Raw genomic sequence first — 19,638 nt, forward strand, 5'->3', positions numbered from 1 at the left:
TAAAATAACCGCATATATTTACAATTTATTCATCTTTAGACTATTTTGAAAGGCTTTTACATTACTACCACTTTTACAAGTCGCATCGGCACAATTCGCTTAAACTTGTCGCACTGTAACAAGGACACGATACAACGTGGACATGTAGGATACCAACATACCTGTCAGTTCACACGTGTTGCACGTACTCCGGGTTGAGGAAGGAGAAGCCCATGAACTCGGTCTGGTCGAGGTTCATCATGAACAGTTTGTCTGTGGGGGTCAGTTCAGTCTTCTCCTGCGTGAACTGCTTGTCGAAGTTGGACACGTCTTTACGATGTTTCTGGAAGAGAAAAGTTTGGAAATTTGTTTACAAATGTTGATCAGTTTTCAAAACAATAACTAAATAATACCAGGCGTTGATTTGCGTTGTTGAAATATAGGCCATCGCATTCTTGAGCATGTGCCCGCCTATAAATGTTCATGGGAACAGCATGCGCTCACGCTCGACTTAAAAGCTTTACTTCAAAAAGTTGTGACTGAAATCTAGACTTACAATTTTTGAGTATCCCTGACAGAAAAACGGATGGGATGGGACGTTTCCCTCCCCGCGTATATCATAGCCAAGGCGGTTCTGAGGGTACCTCAGGAAGAACGACTTGCATGAAGATATCTTGACTTACAATTTTTGATTTGAAGGGTGGCTGAATATCCCTCGCTTCGACCCGCGCCCAGTCGATGCGACGAAACAACGAATTGGTACGCACCTCCTCTTTCCCGTGAATGTCATAGCCAAGACGCTTCGGAGGGTTCTTCATGAGGAACGACTTGCACCAAGAAAAATTGACTTACAATTTTTGGTTTGAAGGGTGGCTGAATATCCCTCGCTTCGACCCGCGCCCAGTCGATGCGGCGGAAGAACGGATGCGTGCGCACGTCTTCCTCCCCGCGGATGCCACAGCCGAGGCGCTTCTGAGGGTTCTTCATGAGCAGCGACTTACACACATCCTTGGCTTCCTGATTTAAAAACATAATATTTTTAAGTTTTGTGCAAAGTAGGTTTAAAATTTAAGTTCTCACTCGTCATTTTAACTTTACGTGTCAACTGTCATGTAAAAAGTACGATTTTAAAGCTTATTAAAAAGGTGAATCCATAGATATAGGACACATAACATTTGACATGACAGTTGACCCATAGAGTTAAAATGGCGCGTCTGAAATCATTTTGTACGGAGTACTAACTATATATTATTTTCAGGTCGTTACCAGGAACAGATTAGGCAAAGTAAGAAAAAGCATACCTTGCTAATAGTCTTCGGATACGAAACACTATTGTCCGTGATCGCAGCAAACAGTTCCTCCTCATCCTCACCATCAAAAGGAGGCTGCCCTACCAGCATTTCGTATAGCAGCACCCCATACGCCCACCAATCTACCGACTTCCCATACGGCTGGTACAAGATGATCTCCGGGGCTATATAGTCTGGTGTACCACAAAAAGTCTTGGTGGTTTTATCGCCAGTTATCCCCTCCTTGCACATTCCGAAGTCAGCGATCTTGATGTGTCCGTCTTGAATAGAATAAATTTTTATTCAAGTAAACTTGTACAGCCAAATTAAATATCACTCGCTTTAACGGTGAAGGAAACATCGTGAGGAACCTGCATGCCTGAGAGTTCTCCATAGTGTTCTCAAAGACGTGTGAAGTCAAACAATCCGCACATTGCCAGCGTGGTAGACTATGGCCAAAACCCTTCCCCCTGTGCTCTGTAGTGAGCCGGCCATGGATTGATCATGATGAACCTTGCACAGTACGCGGCAGAAAATAATGTACATCGGCCTTTAGAATGTCATTTCGGCTTTGTAGAGCGTTGTCTTTGTCACTCACACCTATATGACGTTTTGTCGGTCTCAACGACAGAGACGACGCTCTACAAATCTGCTCTCTCCTCCTAAAGGTCGATGTAAATTATTTTCTGCCGCGTACTGTACAAGTGCTATTGAATCGTCAGAATAATTTCCCGACCCGCCTGTTCGTTTGCTCACTATTTTTATTAAAAACTAGCTGATGCCCGCGATTTCGTAAGCGTGGATTTAGGTTTTTAAAAATTCTGTGGGAACTCCTAAATTTTCCGGGATAAAAGTAGTCTATGTCCTTCCCCGGGTTGTATTGTAAGCGAACTCTGTATCAAATTTTGTCGAAATCGGTTGAACGGTTGAGCCGTGAAAAGCTAGCAGACAGACAGTCAGACAGACATACAGACACACTCGCATTTATAATATTAGTATGGATTAGTATGGATAGTATGGATTTACCTACCTTGGTCCAGTAGGACGTTGTCGAGCTTCAAGTCTCGGTATATGATGCCGCGGGAATGTAGGAAGAACAAGCCGATTGCTATCTCGGAGGCATAGAAACTGAAATAACAAATACATTTGAATATTTGAGATAAGCAGGCTATCTGATATATAGGCAAAGTGTGTTAGATGGAATTGTTGATATTGTCTATACACGGCCTGACGCTCGCTGACGTTTTCTAGGAATCTATGCTATAGGGGGCTCTGTTGACTCTTTGATTTGCAAAATGAGCGGCTGAGCGCTGATTGTATGATAACTGATATGATTTTGAAATCTAAATAACCCTAACTATACCGTGTTAAGGTTTGCGGTTAAAGCAAAAGACGTGAACAACACGATGTTTTATTTTATTTTTATTTTATTTTTACAATTTTGATATTTTTCTTACCTAGTTTTGAAGTGCATATATCTGCTAACGGAAGACATTTATTAGAAGTATAAAATCGGTACGCAAACAGAGGAAAAATTACCTAAACTCGAACCTAAATCTTGTTGTCTTGTTAATTTTATGCGAAGGGGCGACAGATAATCGTTCTGAAATCGACACTGGTGCGTTGCGGTGCCGCACCGCTTCGGATTTGAGTATTGGGTGCCACACGAGCACTGCGTTGACGCTCTGGCAAAAAGTATGACATTGCTACGCACCACCCCTACCCGCCTCGTCTCTCTGGTCCCAAGCCGCGTGCGGTGCGGCGCCGTTCGACGTCGTAACGCATCGTGTGGCATGGTGCAGCGATTTATATATTTATGACTAGCTGATGCCCGCGACTTCGTCCGCGTGGATGTAGGTTTTCAAAAGCCCATGGGAACTCTTTTATTTTCCGGGATAAAAGAAGGCAGGTCATGCCTGTCGTAGAGGTGATGGCCGTTGGAGCCGGAAAGTCCTTGAGTGGAGACCGCGTAGGTAGGCAAGCATAGTGTGGGACGCCCTCCAGCACGATGGACCGACGATATAAAGAGGCTGGCGGGAAGTGGCTGGATGAGGAAGGCTGAAGACCGGGTGTGGTGGCGCTCTTTAGGGAAGGCAGTCCAACAGTGGACGTCCGCAGGCTGATGATGATGTAAAAAATCACGTTGATCCGTTGCATCCCTCACACGTCCCTATCCGTCTTCTCCACTCTTGTCTCGCTGGCGAATAAGTTTGGAATAGAATAGGATTTCGATGAAGTGCGTGGATTTTTGTGAACGGAGTTCAATCATGTAGTCGTGGTTTGGTGCAATAGTAAATAGTACAATATTAATTCACCATCAACAGTTCCTAAAACCCCATAGATTAGGAGTGCAGTAGGTACCCTGCAGCATCAGTATTGAAGAGTTGGAACTTGAAGTTCAATAATGGTATATATGTTTGGCATCTACAATATTATTTCACAATCAACAGTGGCTTAGGAATGCAATACCCTGCATCATCAGGGTTGAAGGGTTGGGATATGGAGTTGAATCATGAAGTCGTTGCTTGGTAGGTACGTAAGCCATAGTTTATACTAAGCGTAACTTTTATACCAATTCAACATCGACTATTCTTTGAAAAGAGCAACCGCCGAGCAACCGCCGAGTTTCTTGCTGGTTCTTCTCGGTAGGAAAGGCATTCCGAACCAGTGGTAGATGCATCTGACTATTCGTAAGTACTTGTAAAAGTTTATTCGAACAAAAAAAGAATGAATGAAATCGGACTACGCGTTAATGAATTACAACTCAGTATACATTTTAACATTTTAACATCCCCTCTCCTACGGGAACCATGCTGAATTTCGGGATAAAAAGTATCCTATATTCTTCCTCATAGTATGACCTCAAATCGTACCAAGTTTCATTGGAATCCATTCAGTAGTTTCAGCGTGATGCGCGGCCGTGATACAGACAGACAGACAGACAGACAGACAGACAGACAGACAAAAATGAAAAAAATTACAGTTTTGGGTTCAGTATCGATTATAGAGTGCCCTCGAAAAAAAATTTTCAAAATATCTTCATCGTTGAAGCAATCCAGCTGCTTGACGTAACGGAGTCAGTGAGAAGACTAAAAAGGACCAAACCTTTTGAGTTAGTGTATAGTGATTAGTGATAGTGTACATAGTGTAAGTGCTGAAAGAACACGTGAACAAAGTGTCATATCTCAAATCAAGAAAGACTAAGATGCGTCAGTGGACAATTTCTTAGTATATAAGATAATTTATAAGTTTAGGTTAAAATAAAATTACTTATTAGTCATACATTAGGCTAGATCGTAATATAATTGAGTAGCTAATTGGCACTCAACAATAAGGAAAAAAAAAAAAAAAAAAAAAAAATATCTTCAATGTACAGAATTTGACCTGTTACAGTTTTATTATAAGTATTGATTGATTGATGATGATACAGCGGCACCGCACAGGCGCCGCACCGCCAATGCAACGCATCGTGCGACTTCACTCTAATATATCTGCTTCTTGTGTTATATCAAGTATAATATGTCTACGTACACTGCAACCGGTTCCTTGAATTTGCCACATTGCTGTATTTGGAACATCAGATCTCCGCCGTTTACGTATTCCATCACGAAGTACAGCCGATCCTGAAATTAGATAATATAAGAGGTTAGCGTTTTTTTTGTCCACCTGTTAGGTAAGTGATGTTAAGCGATTACCGCCTCCCATGAACATTTGCAGCACCAGAGGGCAGGACTTTCAGGAATGTGTTGATTCGCCCCTTGACCCTATTTGTCAGCTATTAATTCAAAACGCCATGTTTAGGTGCACGGACAATGTTGTGCGCGCACTTATTACAACTTATGGAAAATTGAAATATACTTTAAAAAGAAAATTTCAATAATGTATAAATCACCCACTGCGCAGTTACAAGATCAAGAGGTCTTTTTAACAAAACGCCAAATATCTGATACATCACCCACTGCGCAAGTTCAAGCTCAGAGACCTTTTGCAGTGAAGCTTACATGAATAAAGTACTAAGTAGGAGAGCATAGGAGGCTAAGCTTAGGTACTATAGAATTTTCCATACAATATTTATATGCCGAAAAACACTCGGCCTAAAGAAGAACTTTACGAGAAGTGAAAAGATATCCTCACCATTGTTTGGAAACAGGAGTGAAGCTGCACCAGGAAGGGCGGTTTGCTACTGAGCGCCAGAACTCGCTTTTCGACCATAGTGCACTCCACGTCGTCGTCTTGAATGATGATGTCTTTCTTGAGGATCTTGATGGCGTACAACTCGTCAGTGCCGCGACGTTCTGCGAGCATTACCTGTAAACAGAGGCGGATTGAATGTCAAGAGCGCCCTAGGCAATCACCTCATAGGCGCCCCTCTAACAGCCATATTAAAAATTTTACTAACTAATTTCAAAAGAACGAGGAATCGTCTCATTGCATAGCTGGTTGTTGGTGATTTATGCTATTTATGTTAGTGAAGAACATGACGTCATGACGCTTTGCTACATTAAAGTAGAGGCAGTTTCGGTCACTCCAAGATAATATTACTTAGTAGGTATATTTAAAGACCAGGTAATTCGTTTTGTGGTGTAAGCGATGATAGTGGTTAAGGCGTCAAGGAGTTCACTCCCGGCGGGCACGCATCTCTAACTTTTTGGAGTTATGCGCGTTTTAAGCAATTAAGTATCACTTGCCGATGAAGGAAAAGATAGTGAGGAACCCTGCATACCTACCTGAGAGACGAGAGTTCTATATAATGTTATCAAAGGTGTGTGAAATCTGCCAATCCGCACTTGGCCAGCGTGGTAGACTATAGCCAAGCAGTCAAATCTCATTCACAGAGGAGGCTCGTGCTCACTCGTAAGCCGGCGCGGCGATGGGTTGATGTGATGATGATGATAATTAATATTGATTAGTTCTAAAATTGGTCTAGTTCTCTAAAATGCTGAAATCGCTGTTGACAAAAGGTTATTCAAAAACCAGACAATAATTTCGAAGTTTTGAATACCAGTGCAGTGTTGGCAAACCTCTCATTAGGTGGACAAAAAACATCAAATGAGCTGCAGGGAGCCGCTAGCAGTGTACATCTATCGGTTGACAACAACGACGACGAGTTTAACGTTAAAAGAAGATTATAATTTAGAAATTACCTTTCCAAAAGATCCTTTGCCCAACACCATGACAAAGTTAAAATCGGATGCCCTTATGACGTCAGCGGCTGCCATGTTATGAGGCACCTCCCTGTCCGGCGGCGGCGGTGGTCTGCGAGCACCCAGGCTCGTCGCCTTCATCTGGTTCTTAAGCTGAGCCAAGTCCGCACCTTCCTCAGGCACTGGGACGTTGTAATAGTCCCCTTCCTCTTGAGTGAGGAGTTTGAACCATCCTTCCGCAGGAGTTTTCATGACCTCCGAGATTCCGAACGAAAGAGATCCCATGAAATCGTTGCGGGAGGTACGATCCCAATCCCATACCTATAACAAGTGTAAATTAAAAATTTAAATCACCTCCGACGGGTATTGTATAAGACCCGCAAATTGCTATAGCGCTGGAACCATGTCTCATTAACATCGAAATGGCGTCATTTTGACGTCGGCAAAATAAAATATACCATCAGCTTGAAACTTCAGTATGACTTCAGTCTAGTACTGACGTCACTAAAATGGCGGCCACGTGCATTAGCAGTTTGCGGAACCTATACCTAGTCGGGATGGACCATTAGACAAGCAGTGCAAGTAGGTATCTAATATAACGGGTATGTAATATCAACTGGATGACTGAGATCCTACACCGACTGAGAAAACAGCTAATAATCTTCAAACGGTTGTTGAATAGATTTTCATCAAACTTAGCTAATAAAGTAAGAACCATCTCGATTAAACAGGCTTTTGGCGTTACGATGCCACAGATAGACACACAGATACCCAAATACACAGATATATGTACAGATTTATAGAAACACACTTTAAACTTATAACACTTGGGATTAAAAAAGGAGTGCTTGAAAGTTCAATCGTGCAACCTTTTTTGGCATTATAAAGGCTGATTTACGCCACTGCAACATTGTGTGACATTTTTTTTTTTTTAAAGAATATTAGCCATGTTAAATGACTAATATTCCCCTTTCCTCTCCAACTAAGCGTCAGGCTTGTGCTAGGAGTAGGTACGACAATAGTGCAACGGGCGGGGTTTGAACCATCGACCTTTCGGTTTTCAGTCCACTCCTTTATCGGTTGAGCTATTGAGGCTCTATTGAAGTATGCCACATAGGGCCCGAATGCTAGAATAATTTAAAATATAGCAAGAATCGTCGGCAGATTGTCGTACCGTAATGTTACTACGAAACTAAACACAATGTAGAATAATTCCTTTGAGAGTATGATTTAATTCTCAAACTCACGACGATGCGACGAAACGAAGCTAAATAGTTTGTAGGGTAAACCAACTTGCAAACAAAATTAGTTCATCCATTTGGAAAATAGGAGCTTGTGTTGGGAAATGAGTGAGTTAATTTGAAAAACAATAGAATAAATAGGGATAATAGTTCTAAGTCCTTTGTACATTTTAGCATTCTACAATAAAATGAAAACTCATAGTTTCATTCAGTAGGTATGTATGTCTACACATGAAAAGGGAAAGCTGAAAAAATTGGTTCACCCCATTTTGCGTTTTTGGCGTTATGCTTGATATTTTATTTTGCGTAAATAATCTTTAACAATTGCAAAACGCTACAATTCGTATTTGTGGCGTGTGTCTAATTGTCAGTAATAGCTCGTTGAATAGCTATTTTAAAATCTGTACCTATAAGGTTTCTTAGACAATTTTTGGGACAACACTTGACCGTTGTTTTCTCCAATTGGATTCTTAGACAATTTTTGGGACAAAACTTGACCGTTGTTTTATCCACTTGGTTTTTTAGACAATTTTTGGGACAAAACTTGACCGTTGTTTTCTCCGCTTGGTTTCTTAGACAATTTTTGGAACAAAGCTTGACCGTTGTTTTCTCCACTTGGTTTCTTAAACAATTTTTGATACAAAACTTGACCGTTGTTTTCTCCACGTTAAAAATTTAAAACGAAATTTACCTCAACAAGAAGTCTTCGGTCTTTATCCTCAGGTTTGAGATCGAAGGAGACGGTCTCGTTCCATTCAGGGTTGAGGTTGTTGCGAATGGTCTTGGTTTTTTTCTTCACGTTGTCCGAGTCGGGAATCAGCTTGAGCTTCACGTAGGGATCGGAGAGGCCGTTGGGATCCATGGGGATCAGGTTGCGGCCTTGTTTCACTGGAATTAACATCATGAAAACATTTTACTGTCAAATTTTAACGCATTGTACCTTTTTAGTATCCTGTCGATATCCAACGGCCTAAGAAATTACATTGATTTTTTGGCACGCTGGAAGGAATAACCAAAAGAAAATGAGATAAAGATATGGACAATGGACATGCCATGTCTGTCGCAGTACCGACGGCCGATGCGGCAGACGTGTTCTGGAGTGGACGCCTCACGTACCGGTGAACGCACTGAACCGATGACCTGAAGAAGGTGGTGGGAAGTGGGTGGATAAGGAAGGCGGAGGACCGTATTTGGTGGCGCGCTTTTGAAAAGGCCTACATCTAATAGTGAAAGCATACAGGCTAATGTATGAATGAGATCAAACGTCGTAAATGAGGTTGGATTTTCACGCTTAGCTGCACTTCAGGTTGTATGCTACATTGTATTGTTGTCATAACATTTACTTACCTATAACGGTAAGCTTGTTCCCGAGGCAGGATACGGAGAGCTGGATGCGTCCGCGGCGCTCGGTATGGTCGCAACCGCAGAGATTTGGCACGGATTCCTCGCATCGCTTGTGCACGTTCATGTCGCATGCTAAACAGTTGGAATTATAGAATTAAAGAATAGTTGTAAATATATAGTTCTGGGTATTTTTAATAATAATTTTTATAAAAGTCAGTATCCCAATCTTCTGATTGAATTTTTTTGAAACTAAAAGTTTTTGCTAATTTAAGAATAACGGAACCCTTATAGGATCACTTTGTTGTCTGTCTGTCAAGAAATCTATAGGGTACTACCCGTTGACCTAGAATCATGTAATTTGGTAGGTAGGTACTAGGTAGGTCTTATGGCACATAATTGGGAAAAAATCTGAAAACATCACATTACATCACAAAAAACTTAAAATGTATTCGTGAACAAATAATTAGTATTTTCAAATTTCAAGGTAAGATAACTATACCAAGTGGGGTTGCATATAAAAGGGCTGTACCTGCACATTCTAAAACAGATTTTTATTTATTTTTATGCATTATAGTTTTTGATTTATCGTGCAAAATGTCAAAAAAATATGACTGCAGTACGGAACCCGCGATGCGCGAGTCTGACTTGCACATGGCGAATTTTTATAGTCATGGAATGGCAATATCTTAAACATGTTTATTATGATTAAAAGATACTTACTTGAACTTCATAAATGTAAAAAAAATAAGTGAACAACATACATTTACGATATTTAAAGATATAGTATGTATTTATCTTTTTAATAACGAGTAAATTAGTGAGAATGCTTATATGCAATAAAAAATAAACTGCAGAAAAGGCTAAATTAGGTCTATTTAAATGCATAAAAATGGAAATGAAAGTTACCGAACTATAAAAGGTAGGTACACTACAAAAAATAAAAGAGCATGCCGGGAAACTCCTTCCAACGACTCAGACGCTAATTAAAACTTTTACAGCAAGATGTTTCAGAAATAAAAACTACATAATTAGCAAACAGATTCAGGAAAAAAAAACCATGTTCAGTTAAAATAGTTGAAAATCGGTAAAAACAGTATTTATAAATGGTCGAGCTCGAGCTTCGACCATTTATGAATAATGAAACAAACATATTACTGCAATTTTTCCGTACAATATTTATAATAAATCTAAGCTGCAACGATCCATACGATCTCCTGGGTTCCTTGGTGCATATGAATGAAGGGAATACACATACAAACGCTGAAGCCGAGTACTTTTGAAATTGCTTCGTTTATACGCACCAAAAAACTATGTGTTTCCATCCATGCGATAAGTAAAGGCTGTTTTACGCCGCGAGCAACAACATGCGACAATGCGGCATGCTACAAAAGACCGCAAAAGTAATGTTGTGTAATTTGCTGCCTAAGCAACATGCGGCAGTATTGAGGAAACATCGTTCTTTAACATCAGAATATTAAGGCATAACAGTCTGTCGACGAATCTTGTATTTTAAATTATGCATGCATTCCTGTGGCATGCCGCAATATTGCTTTGGCGTAAATTAAGCTTAAGAAACACAGAGCTTGCAAAACAAAAACTAATTACATCTGTTCAGTAAAGTGGTAACATCGATCCTGCTTCAGCGAAACGGTTATTTTATATTGAAACAGGATAGTCGGGATACGGCACGATATATCCATTAATTCATTCACGTGCAGGTGGCAACCGCGTGCTTTCTAAATCCATTCCTAAATTGGCTTCTTCCAATATGAATTTGCACCAATTCACTCGTATTTTCAATTTTTTGTACACGTTTCGATCGATGGAGTAAGCGAAATATATCCACGAATGAACGGCCGTTAATTATTATCAATTGAGCGATTGTTTTTAGGATTCGGTACCCACAGGATGCCACACGGTTCCCTGTCACTAAAGCCTCTACTGTCTATCTGTCTGTGGCTGTCCGTCCGTCCGTCCGTCCGTCCGTCACAGTGGTCTAGCTTCAGCTAAAACAGCGTGTTTTCGCTTCGATCGACTGCTATGGAGAGGCTCGGCCGTCCAAACTGAAGTATATTTTGAGCGTTTTACAACTTCCATAGAGAAAGTTAAACTTTTTTAGATGCTATGGCTACTAGAGACGCTAGACGTTCAGGAGATATGAGTCAGTGTGCAACCAGCAGTAGACATTTATCGAAAAGTGTCTAGAAACATTGCAATTTCCCTAAATTGACGCTTAGTGAGTATGGTGCAATCAGTAAAAGCAGAAATCTATCTGCGACATTTACACATTGACTTGACAATTTCTGCGGGAGAAATCTAGTTTCCACTAATCTAAAGGTTTACTCGAGTAGAGAGAGAGTAGTTCCTCTTGGATAAGTTCAGTTTCGTTGAATATTTCTGAACTTACTTATATCGATGTTGGACCAAATTATGGCACGTATTCATTGGTGTAATGAACATGCCGGACATATATACCTACGACACTATTCAATGACTTGAGTCCCTTCAATTAGTTTCCTCTAAAAGGTTACCCGAGGAGCTAAGTTCCTCTCAGACCCATACAGTTGCAATTTGTAGAGTGCAGTCATCTAGCTACTAAATTATACACTGACTTGGCAATCGCAGTGGAATCAATCCAGTTGGTTAATATTCGGGTTATCGAGGAGCTAAGTTCTCAGACAAATTCTGTTTCATTGAGTATCTTTGCATTTATACCGCTGTTGGAAAAGATTTTGGCATTCATTCTTTGGTGTATCGAGCATGCCAGACATCTACCTACGACGTTATACATTGACTTGGCAATCGCCGTGAGAGCAATCATGTTGGTAAAAAAGGGGTTATCGAGGAGCTAATTTCCTCTCAGACCACTGTTGCATTAAGTACCTTCGCACTTATATCCCTGTTGGGAGAGATGGAGCATTGCCCCACAATGGTCGCAGAACGTCGGAGTGATAAACGTCCATTTGTTCCACTTGTGCGCTCCGTACGCGGCCTTTGGGATAAACCAACCGGAAAATAATTTAGCATGAAACAACAAATAACTAAAAAACAAGCAACAAAAGAAGCGTTTTAGCATGGTTTTAGACCCTTTTTACAGCGTGGTAGACTTTTTATAGGCCTGCCCCAAAAAGGAGTGTAATTATGTTTTCAGGATATGTGTGAATTATTTTATTCCACCGTAAATTTTTAAAGCCTGAGCAGATTTGGATATAGGGGGGTATCGTTAGAATTCTTACATCGTCCTGAGAGACACCAGTTATATTTTTAAAAAAACAACAGTGGTATGGCGCCATTTTCAAATGTAAAAAAGTATTTTTATTTTTGTTAGTTTTTTTTCTCAGGGCAGTCGCGTTTTAATTTTGTTTTATTTTGTTCTAATCAAAGAAAAAAGTACATAACTATAACCATATATTATATTTGTTTGTTTGTCATAAGCTGTAAAAAGTTAACAAAAAACTAAATAAGCAATAGGCGCTAGAATTACAAGTTTAGCCCTAAAACTAAAAATAATAACCCCCGAATACTGAAAAGCGCTTTAAAAGTAAAGAGAATTTTACGTTTTAATGGCGTTTATGATGCTCCACATTCAGTATTCGGCTGTATGATAGGTAGTAAGAGTTATAGGTACATATTAGCACAAAACCACAGAAAAAGATTGTTAAAAACCAAGCTGCAAAGAGAAAAATATTAAGATAAGCTCACAAACATGTTACCATAAAACCTATAATAACGGTCATCAAAAACCAAGCTGAAATGAGAAGAAAAACATTAAAATAAGCAGACAAATATGTATTAGCTTGATCTACAATAACGATCATCAAAAACCAAGCTGCGAAGAGAAAAAGAGTTAAATGAGCAGACAAATATGTATTAGCCTAAAACCCACAAAAATGATCATAAAAACCAAGCTGCGAAGATAAACAGATTAACGGCCGAAATTAATAATAATAATAATTAGGTTAGGGTAGGTAGGTTTGGTCTCCCCTGCCGGGGTGTAATCCTCCGCCCGGTACAAATATGTATTTATGTAAAGTGTATGTAAGTTTATCTATGTTTATGTATGTAAGTGTATTATATTTCTTTTTGGCTTTTATATAATATTTATCTTGTACACGGGCGTGAGAGTAGATATATCACGATAATAATTAATCCTATCCTTAATATTTTGATAGGTTACTTAGCAAAAAACATACAAAAATTAATAATATTTCTTTACTATTAACAACGTCGCTAAGTAATTTAGCCACCATCTAGATTACGGATAGATTCATTATTATTATTAATTTCTGCCCTAAAATAAGCAAGAAAAAAATTGACGTCGATTCTGAATTATTTTTTAAACTCTAAAGTAAATTTAGAGTATCTGCATCTTTTTCTTTTTAATAGTGCCAAAAAAGGGCGGGAAATGAATTTTAAATTAAATACTCTTAGCGCTACTCTACTGGCACCTAAAGTCACGAAGTTTGACAGTTTAAACTGCTATACAGGACGATATTGCCTACACCATGTACCACCTATATACCTCGAATAAACATTATTCAATTCTATTCTATTAAGTCTGTCCTTTTCTTATTACATTGGTAAGAAAAAGATGCGAATAGTCTAAAATTTAGTTGCCCGTAGAATCAGTACCAATGTATTAGTCTAACAGCCGTTAGTCTAACTCAGAGTCGCTAATCGTCAGTTAAGATTGAGTTAAAAAGAGACAGATTTATGTGAGAGATATAGATAGTCTCGTTTTAACTAAACTTAAATAACGAATAAGCGACTCTGAGTACAGCTGTAAAACCTACAAAAACGATCACCAAAAACCAAGCTGCAAAGAGAAAAAGAGTCAAATAAGCACGAAGCGTTAGAATCAGTAGCGTTGCACGAGTCCATAGCTTGCAGGCATTTGCAGCGTTGTACCTTGACACTTGAGCCCCTGGTGGATCAGGCCGTAGAGGAGGGAACCGCAGTGGTCGCAGAAGGTAGGCGAGGAGTATGTGTAGTTTTTGAAGTTGTGTCGAGTACGGGTGTCCTGTTTCAGGAAATTGTTATATTTAAGAGAAATTATTCTTACAACTGCAGCTGTCGCCTAGTGGTTAGAACGTCCGCTTCCAATCGGAGGTCGGGGGTTCGATCCCGGACACGCACCTCTAACTTTTTATTACATAATTAAAATATCACAACAGGAAAACATCGTGAGGAAACCTGCATGCCTCAGAGTTGCCATGCCTCCATAATGTTCTCAAAGGTGTGTAAAGTCTGCCAATCCGCACTTGGCCAGCGTGGTACACTATGGCCAAAACCAAATCAGATCTGTCATCATAGTGCCAAAACCAAAACAGATCATTTGACACAAAGTGTCAAAGTTAATTCCGGGTACGCTTGGTGAGGCGCTTTGGATGGCACAAAAAATAACTATCATTTTGTACAGTACACCTTATCTAGTGTAGTTGTATATGTCCATATCCATGACTTTAATGATCAAAGTACACAGGACAAATTGTTAGTGTACAAATCCCTAGTACTTCCTCATGTGATCTCTCGTATGCCTAGTAGGTATAAGCACTAGACACTAGGTAGGTATTAAACGAATCAATTGGAACAACAAAGGCTAATTAAAGTGGAGTGCGTCATCGCTTGCTGCACGCTACGACGACACGCAACACTCCATTGGGCAAATTGGGGAATGTGTAATATATTTATGGCTTGTTTTTAATAAAGTAATCTATATTACCCTAATAAAGGTCACCCTGTTCAAAGCCTAATGCCAGGCGCTCTACACCTCTCAGCTCTGGTACGACTATACTAAAGCCACTTTCGACGGTCTCAGAGTGCAGTACAACAATGCGTTCCGAGCTCTGCTGGGGCTGCCGTGGAGGTGTAGCGCGTCGGGTATGTTTGCGATGCACAGGGTTGACGATTTGAATGCGGTAATGCGTAGGGCTAGGGCAGGATTCCTGTCAAGATTGCATAGTACTAAATAATTTAATAATAGAAATGGTAAAACAGTACCACTTGAACTTACCTAAATTTTTCGCTATATAATTTTGTTACCTAATTTAATTTCACAATGAATTACTTACTTTAAATACTCACTATGCTTTAATTTAATTTAATTTAATTTAAAATTGTTATGGACGACCCGTCTGAAATAAAATATTTTTATTTTATTTATTTATTTATTTTATTACTAATAAATAAAATAATTATATTCGCTAATTCTTTTGATATTACAGATAGATACTCCAAGCGTCAGTCTGTAATACCGAATGAACTACCTCAAATTAAGCTCATATGGTTATTTGAACTGTGCCACAACTGAATCACACGTTTTTAAAAATTTTGTCTGTCTGTCGGTCTATCTGTTTGAACGGGATAATCTTCGGAACGGCTGAACCTATTTTGGCGGGACTTTTACAGACAAGTAGAGGAACTTTTGATTGGAAAATCAAATGTTCCCACGGGATTTTTAAAAATCTAAATCCACGCGGGCTAATATTATCTAAGGTACACATATTTAAATAAGTGTCCTGTCTGACTTATTGACTGACTGATCTATTATTATCTTCGCGGCAGTCAGCCGGAGAAAACTTTTCGGTCTTGCGCAATTTTCTACATTTTTTCATACTTTCTACGGTTCTTTAGAGTTCACGGGTTCACTCTCTAATATCGTCAAGCCACTTGCTTTGAAAAATATCGTGAGGGAAACCAGCTGCATGCCTGAGAGTTCTCCATAATGTTCTCTAAGGTGTAGGTATTAATCCTGCCAATCAGCACTTGGTCAGCGTAGTGAACTATGGCTTACAGCCTTCTCATTCTGAGAGGAGACCCGTGCTCAGTAGTGCAGCGGCGATGGGTTGACCATGATGAATAATAAGAAAAACTCACTTTTCAGTTAATCCCTGTTTGATTAAATTGACATGTAGGTATATTTTTGCATTAAACGCTACATTTAAAACTCTTTAGAAAAAAATTGCGCAGACACGAAGAAAAATACGAGTTTAATTTTCCTCTCCTCGTTCTAAGAAACATTAAGGATTTATTCATTCGTTTCGGCGTAATAAGGGTCCTACTTTATTTCAAATTGAGAGAGTCGTTCTTAATTAGAAAACCTTTTCATTTCAGCTGGATTATATCATATTAAATGGGAGTTTTACTTTTTACCAAGTTTCTTTTTAAGAAATTAAATATTTAATATTTGATAACTTGCTTTAACGGTGAAGGAAAACATCGTGAGAAAACCTGCATGCCTGAGAGTTCTCTATAATTTTCCCAAAGGTGTGTCAACTCTGCCAATCCGCACTGTGCTAACGAGGCGGATATAGCCTTAAATCTTCTCATTTTGAGAGGAGACCCGTGCTCAGTAGTGGGCCGGTGAGAAGTTAATCATGCTAAGTAGCTTATAGATAGAATGCAGGTTCATTGATTTGGCCATGTATACAGGATGTAATTAGAATGCTGGCAAAAACGAATATAGTACCTACTTACTGATGATTACTGATATGATACCACAAAAAAACGCAAAAAATATTTAAAAAATCCTATAATTTAGTAAATGTTTACGATATATTGTAAATAAAACATCTGACTGACGCTAGAACTAACGCTAAAGTTAACGAACGTTGCGTAAGTAGGCCACTCAGAGTCAATACCGCGTCGTCGTAGGCGGAACATTGACCCGAGTTTTGCATGCTATACATTGCGGGTTTGAAAAATACTAAATCACTAAAACTACAAAATGAGGTAATTGGTATTGGATTGTGTTTCGGTAGTATAACAATAACGTTAAGTTTTTGCTAGTGTTCTGGTTACACCCTGTATAATAAACGTCATATATTCTAATACACAATTAATAATACAAAAATTAAAAAGATAACGTATCAAAATCATCGTCCAAACCACTTCAACAAGGCAAACAACCTGATTCCTCTTTGAACGGCCAGGCTAATACGCTGGTCAAGGTGACTGCCAATTGCCAACCTGTAGAATCAATGAGATAAGACAAGACAACAGATTCTTAAGAGCTAGGGCGCATCATGCTAAATTTCCGTACGTTTTTTTACCGCAAAATCTGCGAACTATAAAACTGCATAGAAGCGTGCGCAATGCGGAATTAATTCCGTGCCGGATTTTGATAATTTAAATTCAAATTTACGGATTTTAAAACACAATGCAACCGTGGTGCGCGCTATCTCTTAAAAAATCTACGAGAGTTTCTTGGCGGTTCTCCCCAGTTGAACCTCGTCGGTAGTAGTCTTGACAAACCATAAAATCCATGACGTGTCCCACTTGAATTTTTTTTTTAATTTTTTTATATAAAAAAGAAGATACTAACGTCGGAATCCGCGCCCTTGTCCGCCCCTGGACACGTAAATGTGACATACTCGTGGCATCTCTTGTGCACCACGAAGCTGCATACTGCAACAAAAATACTCGAATGACTCCTCTTACAATACGGTATTTGACAACTAGTCAAATTAGTAACTTTTTATAAAACGTCAAAACGCGCGCTTAGTATGCGAGATTCTTCAGCAGGCCGATTGCCGTAAACTGACATGTGACATCGCAATAGAAATATCCTTAAGAATCGTGATCGTTACAGTTGATAAATTTGCTATCGCGGACGACTAATGCACTATATCGCATTTGGTCATTATCGACATTTTGATGACGTATTGGTAGCACGGACCTATTTATAACCCGACTAAATCGAATATCTATGGTAATCACTTGGTAATCTAGCAATTTACATGGACATAACAGTCTCCTAAATTTGGCTACGTTACTTATTACAAATAAGTAGTTAGTCTGTGGTAACTATTTAGAACCCCAGACCACAAAGTACAATTTTTTGTTGTTTTTCCTTAGTTTACGCGTTTGTTTTTTGTAATTAATTCTGCAACTTTGCTTGCTCTTCGGACTCCGGAGACTTAGTTTTTCTCACTGAACTTATACGCAAATGCCTGGGCACTGATTTGCCTAAGTATTGGGACCCTTATTGACGGACTGTGGCTGCTTGGAAGTTAGAACTCGTAAGTTAACAAACGTTATCATTCAATACAAGTAAAGGCTCTCATGCGGGTTTCCTCACGATCTTCCTTTTCCTTCACAGCTAAGCTAGTGATATTTAGTTGTTACAATGGTATTGAACTCCGAAAAGTTAGAGGAGTTTTAACAGCGTTTCATAAAGTACCTATTATACAAATTGAGTCCATTGCTACTGGTGGTTATGACTTCATAGTAAGTACCTCCACACTACAAGTGCTTTCTCGAGTATGTTTCCTTATGTATCTAGAGCTGCCTAAAACGTTGCTCTTCATATGAAAGTTTGGATGTTTCTTACTCCTTCGCACCACAAATATTTAAAGAAACAATTTGGATTAGCTAAATTAGTAACAAAGATACCATATACACTGATTCTAAAGTCTTCGCAGACAACGTCATACCTAAACAGAAGCTGGTAGTGCCTAGTGGTATAGATTAAGCAACACAGTCAGTGGTCACTTACTCAGTTATCATAATTTTTTTTCAGGCAAAGGTGATACAGTGCTGCATTCATTTCTTCATCCAGACAAAGATATGGATTGGGATATGTTGTGAACTCGAGCTCTTGGACCCCGTGCAGAGACAAATAAAATAATGAACGGTGCCAGATTAGATTTATAAGAAGCAGATGGTGATATAATTAAAATGTCTGAATCTAATCTACTTTAACAAAAGAATACATAAAAAATCATCAAACTGTTGTTTTATTATAAGAAGCAGATGGTGATATAATTAAAATGTCTGAATCTAATCTACTTTAATAAAAGAATACATAAAAAATCATCAAACTGTTGTTTTATTTGCCTAAATAATTTAAATTCCAAAGTAATTTCCAAAGTTAAATCAATTAAATCAGAAAATGATTTGACTTTTGGACATTACTTTGGGGAATAAATTTAGAAATTCCCCGAAGAGCCTAGTGGTTAGGATGTTCACCTCTGAATAATTGAAGGTTGGGGGTTCAATTCTAGGTACGCATCTCTAAGAGTTATGTGCGTTTTAAACAATTAATTGTACTTAACTTGGTTTAGCGGTGAAGGAAACATCATGAGGAAATCTGCATGCCTGAGAGTTCTCCATATTGTTCTCAAAGGAGTCAAAGGTATACTATTATGTTCAGCTTGTCGCTGGCTCACTATAGAGTACGGTTCTCTTGAGTGTGAGAAGAGTTTTGGCCATAGTCTACCATGCTGGCCAAATGCGGATTGGTAGACTTCACTTCACACACCTTTGATAACATTTTGGAGAACTCTCAGGCATGCAGGTTTCCACACAATGTTTTCCATCACCGTTAAAGCAATGATATTTAATTATTTAGTTAAAATGCACATAACTGTTCTCCAAGAAGTTATAGGTGCGTGTAAAAAGTACTCTGTGATTCTCGTTTCTCAGTGTTAGTATACCTCTATATTTAATGTACTCTGTGCATCAAACCTACTAATGAAAGAGTCATCACATATTCTTTTAAAAGTACTTATGAGACTTACATTAATCTAAAAATACTTTTATACTATTATACTAGCTTCTAAAATTAATAATTGATTTCTTATCTAGCAGAAGAATTACTATAGCCTTTTTTAATCCCTTTCATAACTTTATTTTAATTAA

General features: G+C 38.9%; 1 protein-coding gene across 1 annotated transcript in view; it reads right to left on the minus strand.

Moving 5' to 3' along the window:
- Pkc53E (Protein C kinase 53E) overlaps positions 1-19,638 on the minus strand; it is a 204,492-nt gene that overhangs the window by 9,661 nt on the left and 175,193 nt on the right. Inside the window, exons 3-13 of the mRNA XM_034975816.2 lie at positions 17,321-17,403; positions 13,906-14,017; positions 9,001-9,129; positions 8,345-8,541; positions 6,413-6,733; positions 5,403-5,576; positions 4,800-4,891; positions 2,299-2,396; positions 1,281-1,549; positions 832-996; positions 162-322 (exon numbers count right to left, since the gene is read on the minus strand). Coding sequence (XP_034831707.1) covers positions 170-322; positions 832-996; positions 1,281-1,549; positions 2,299-2,396; positions 4,800-4,891; positions 5,403-5,576; positions 6,413-6,733; positions 8,345-8,541; positions 9,001-9,129; positions 13,906-14,017; positions 17,321-17,403 — 1,793 coding nt within the window. The 3' untranslated portion in view covers positions 162-169. The remainder of the gene's footprint in view (positions 1-161; positions 323-831; positions 997-1,280; positions 1,550-2,298; positions 2,397-4,799; positions 4,892-5,402; positions 5,577-6,412; positions 6,734-8,344; positions 8,542-9,000; positions 9,130-13,905; positions 14,018-17,320; positions 17,404-19,638) is intronic.

This window comes from Maniola hyperantus, chromosome 15 (assembly GCF_902806685.2).
Source record: "Maniola hyperantus chromosome 15, iAphHyp1.2, whole genome shotgun sequence".
Lineage (NCBI taxonomy): Eukaryota > Metazoa > Arthropoda > Insecta > Lepidoptera > Nymphalidae > Maniola > Maniola hyperantus.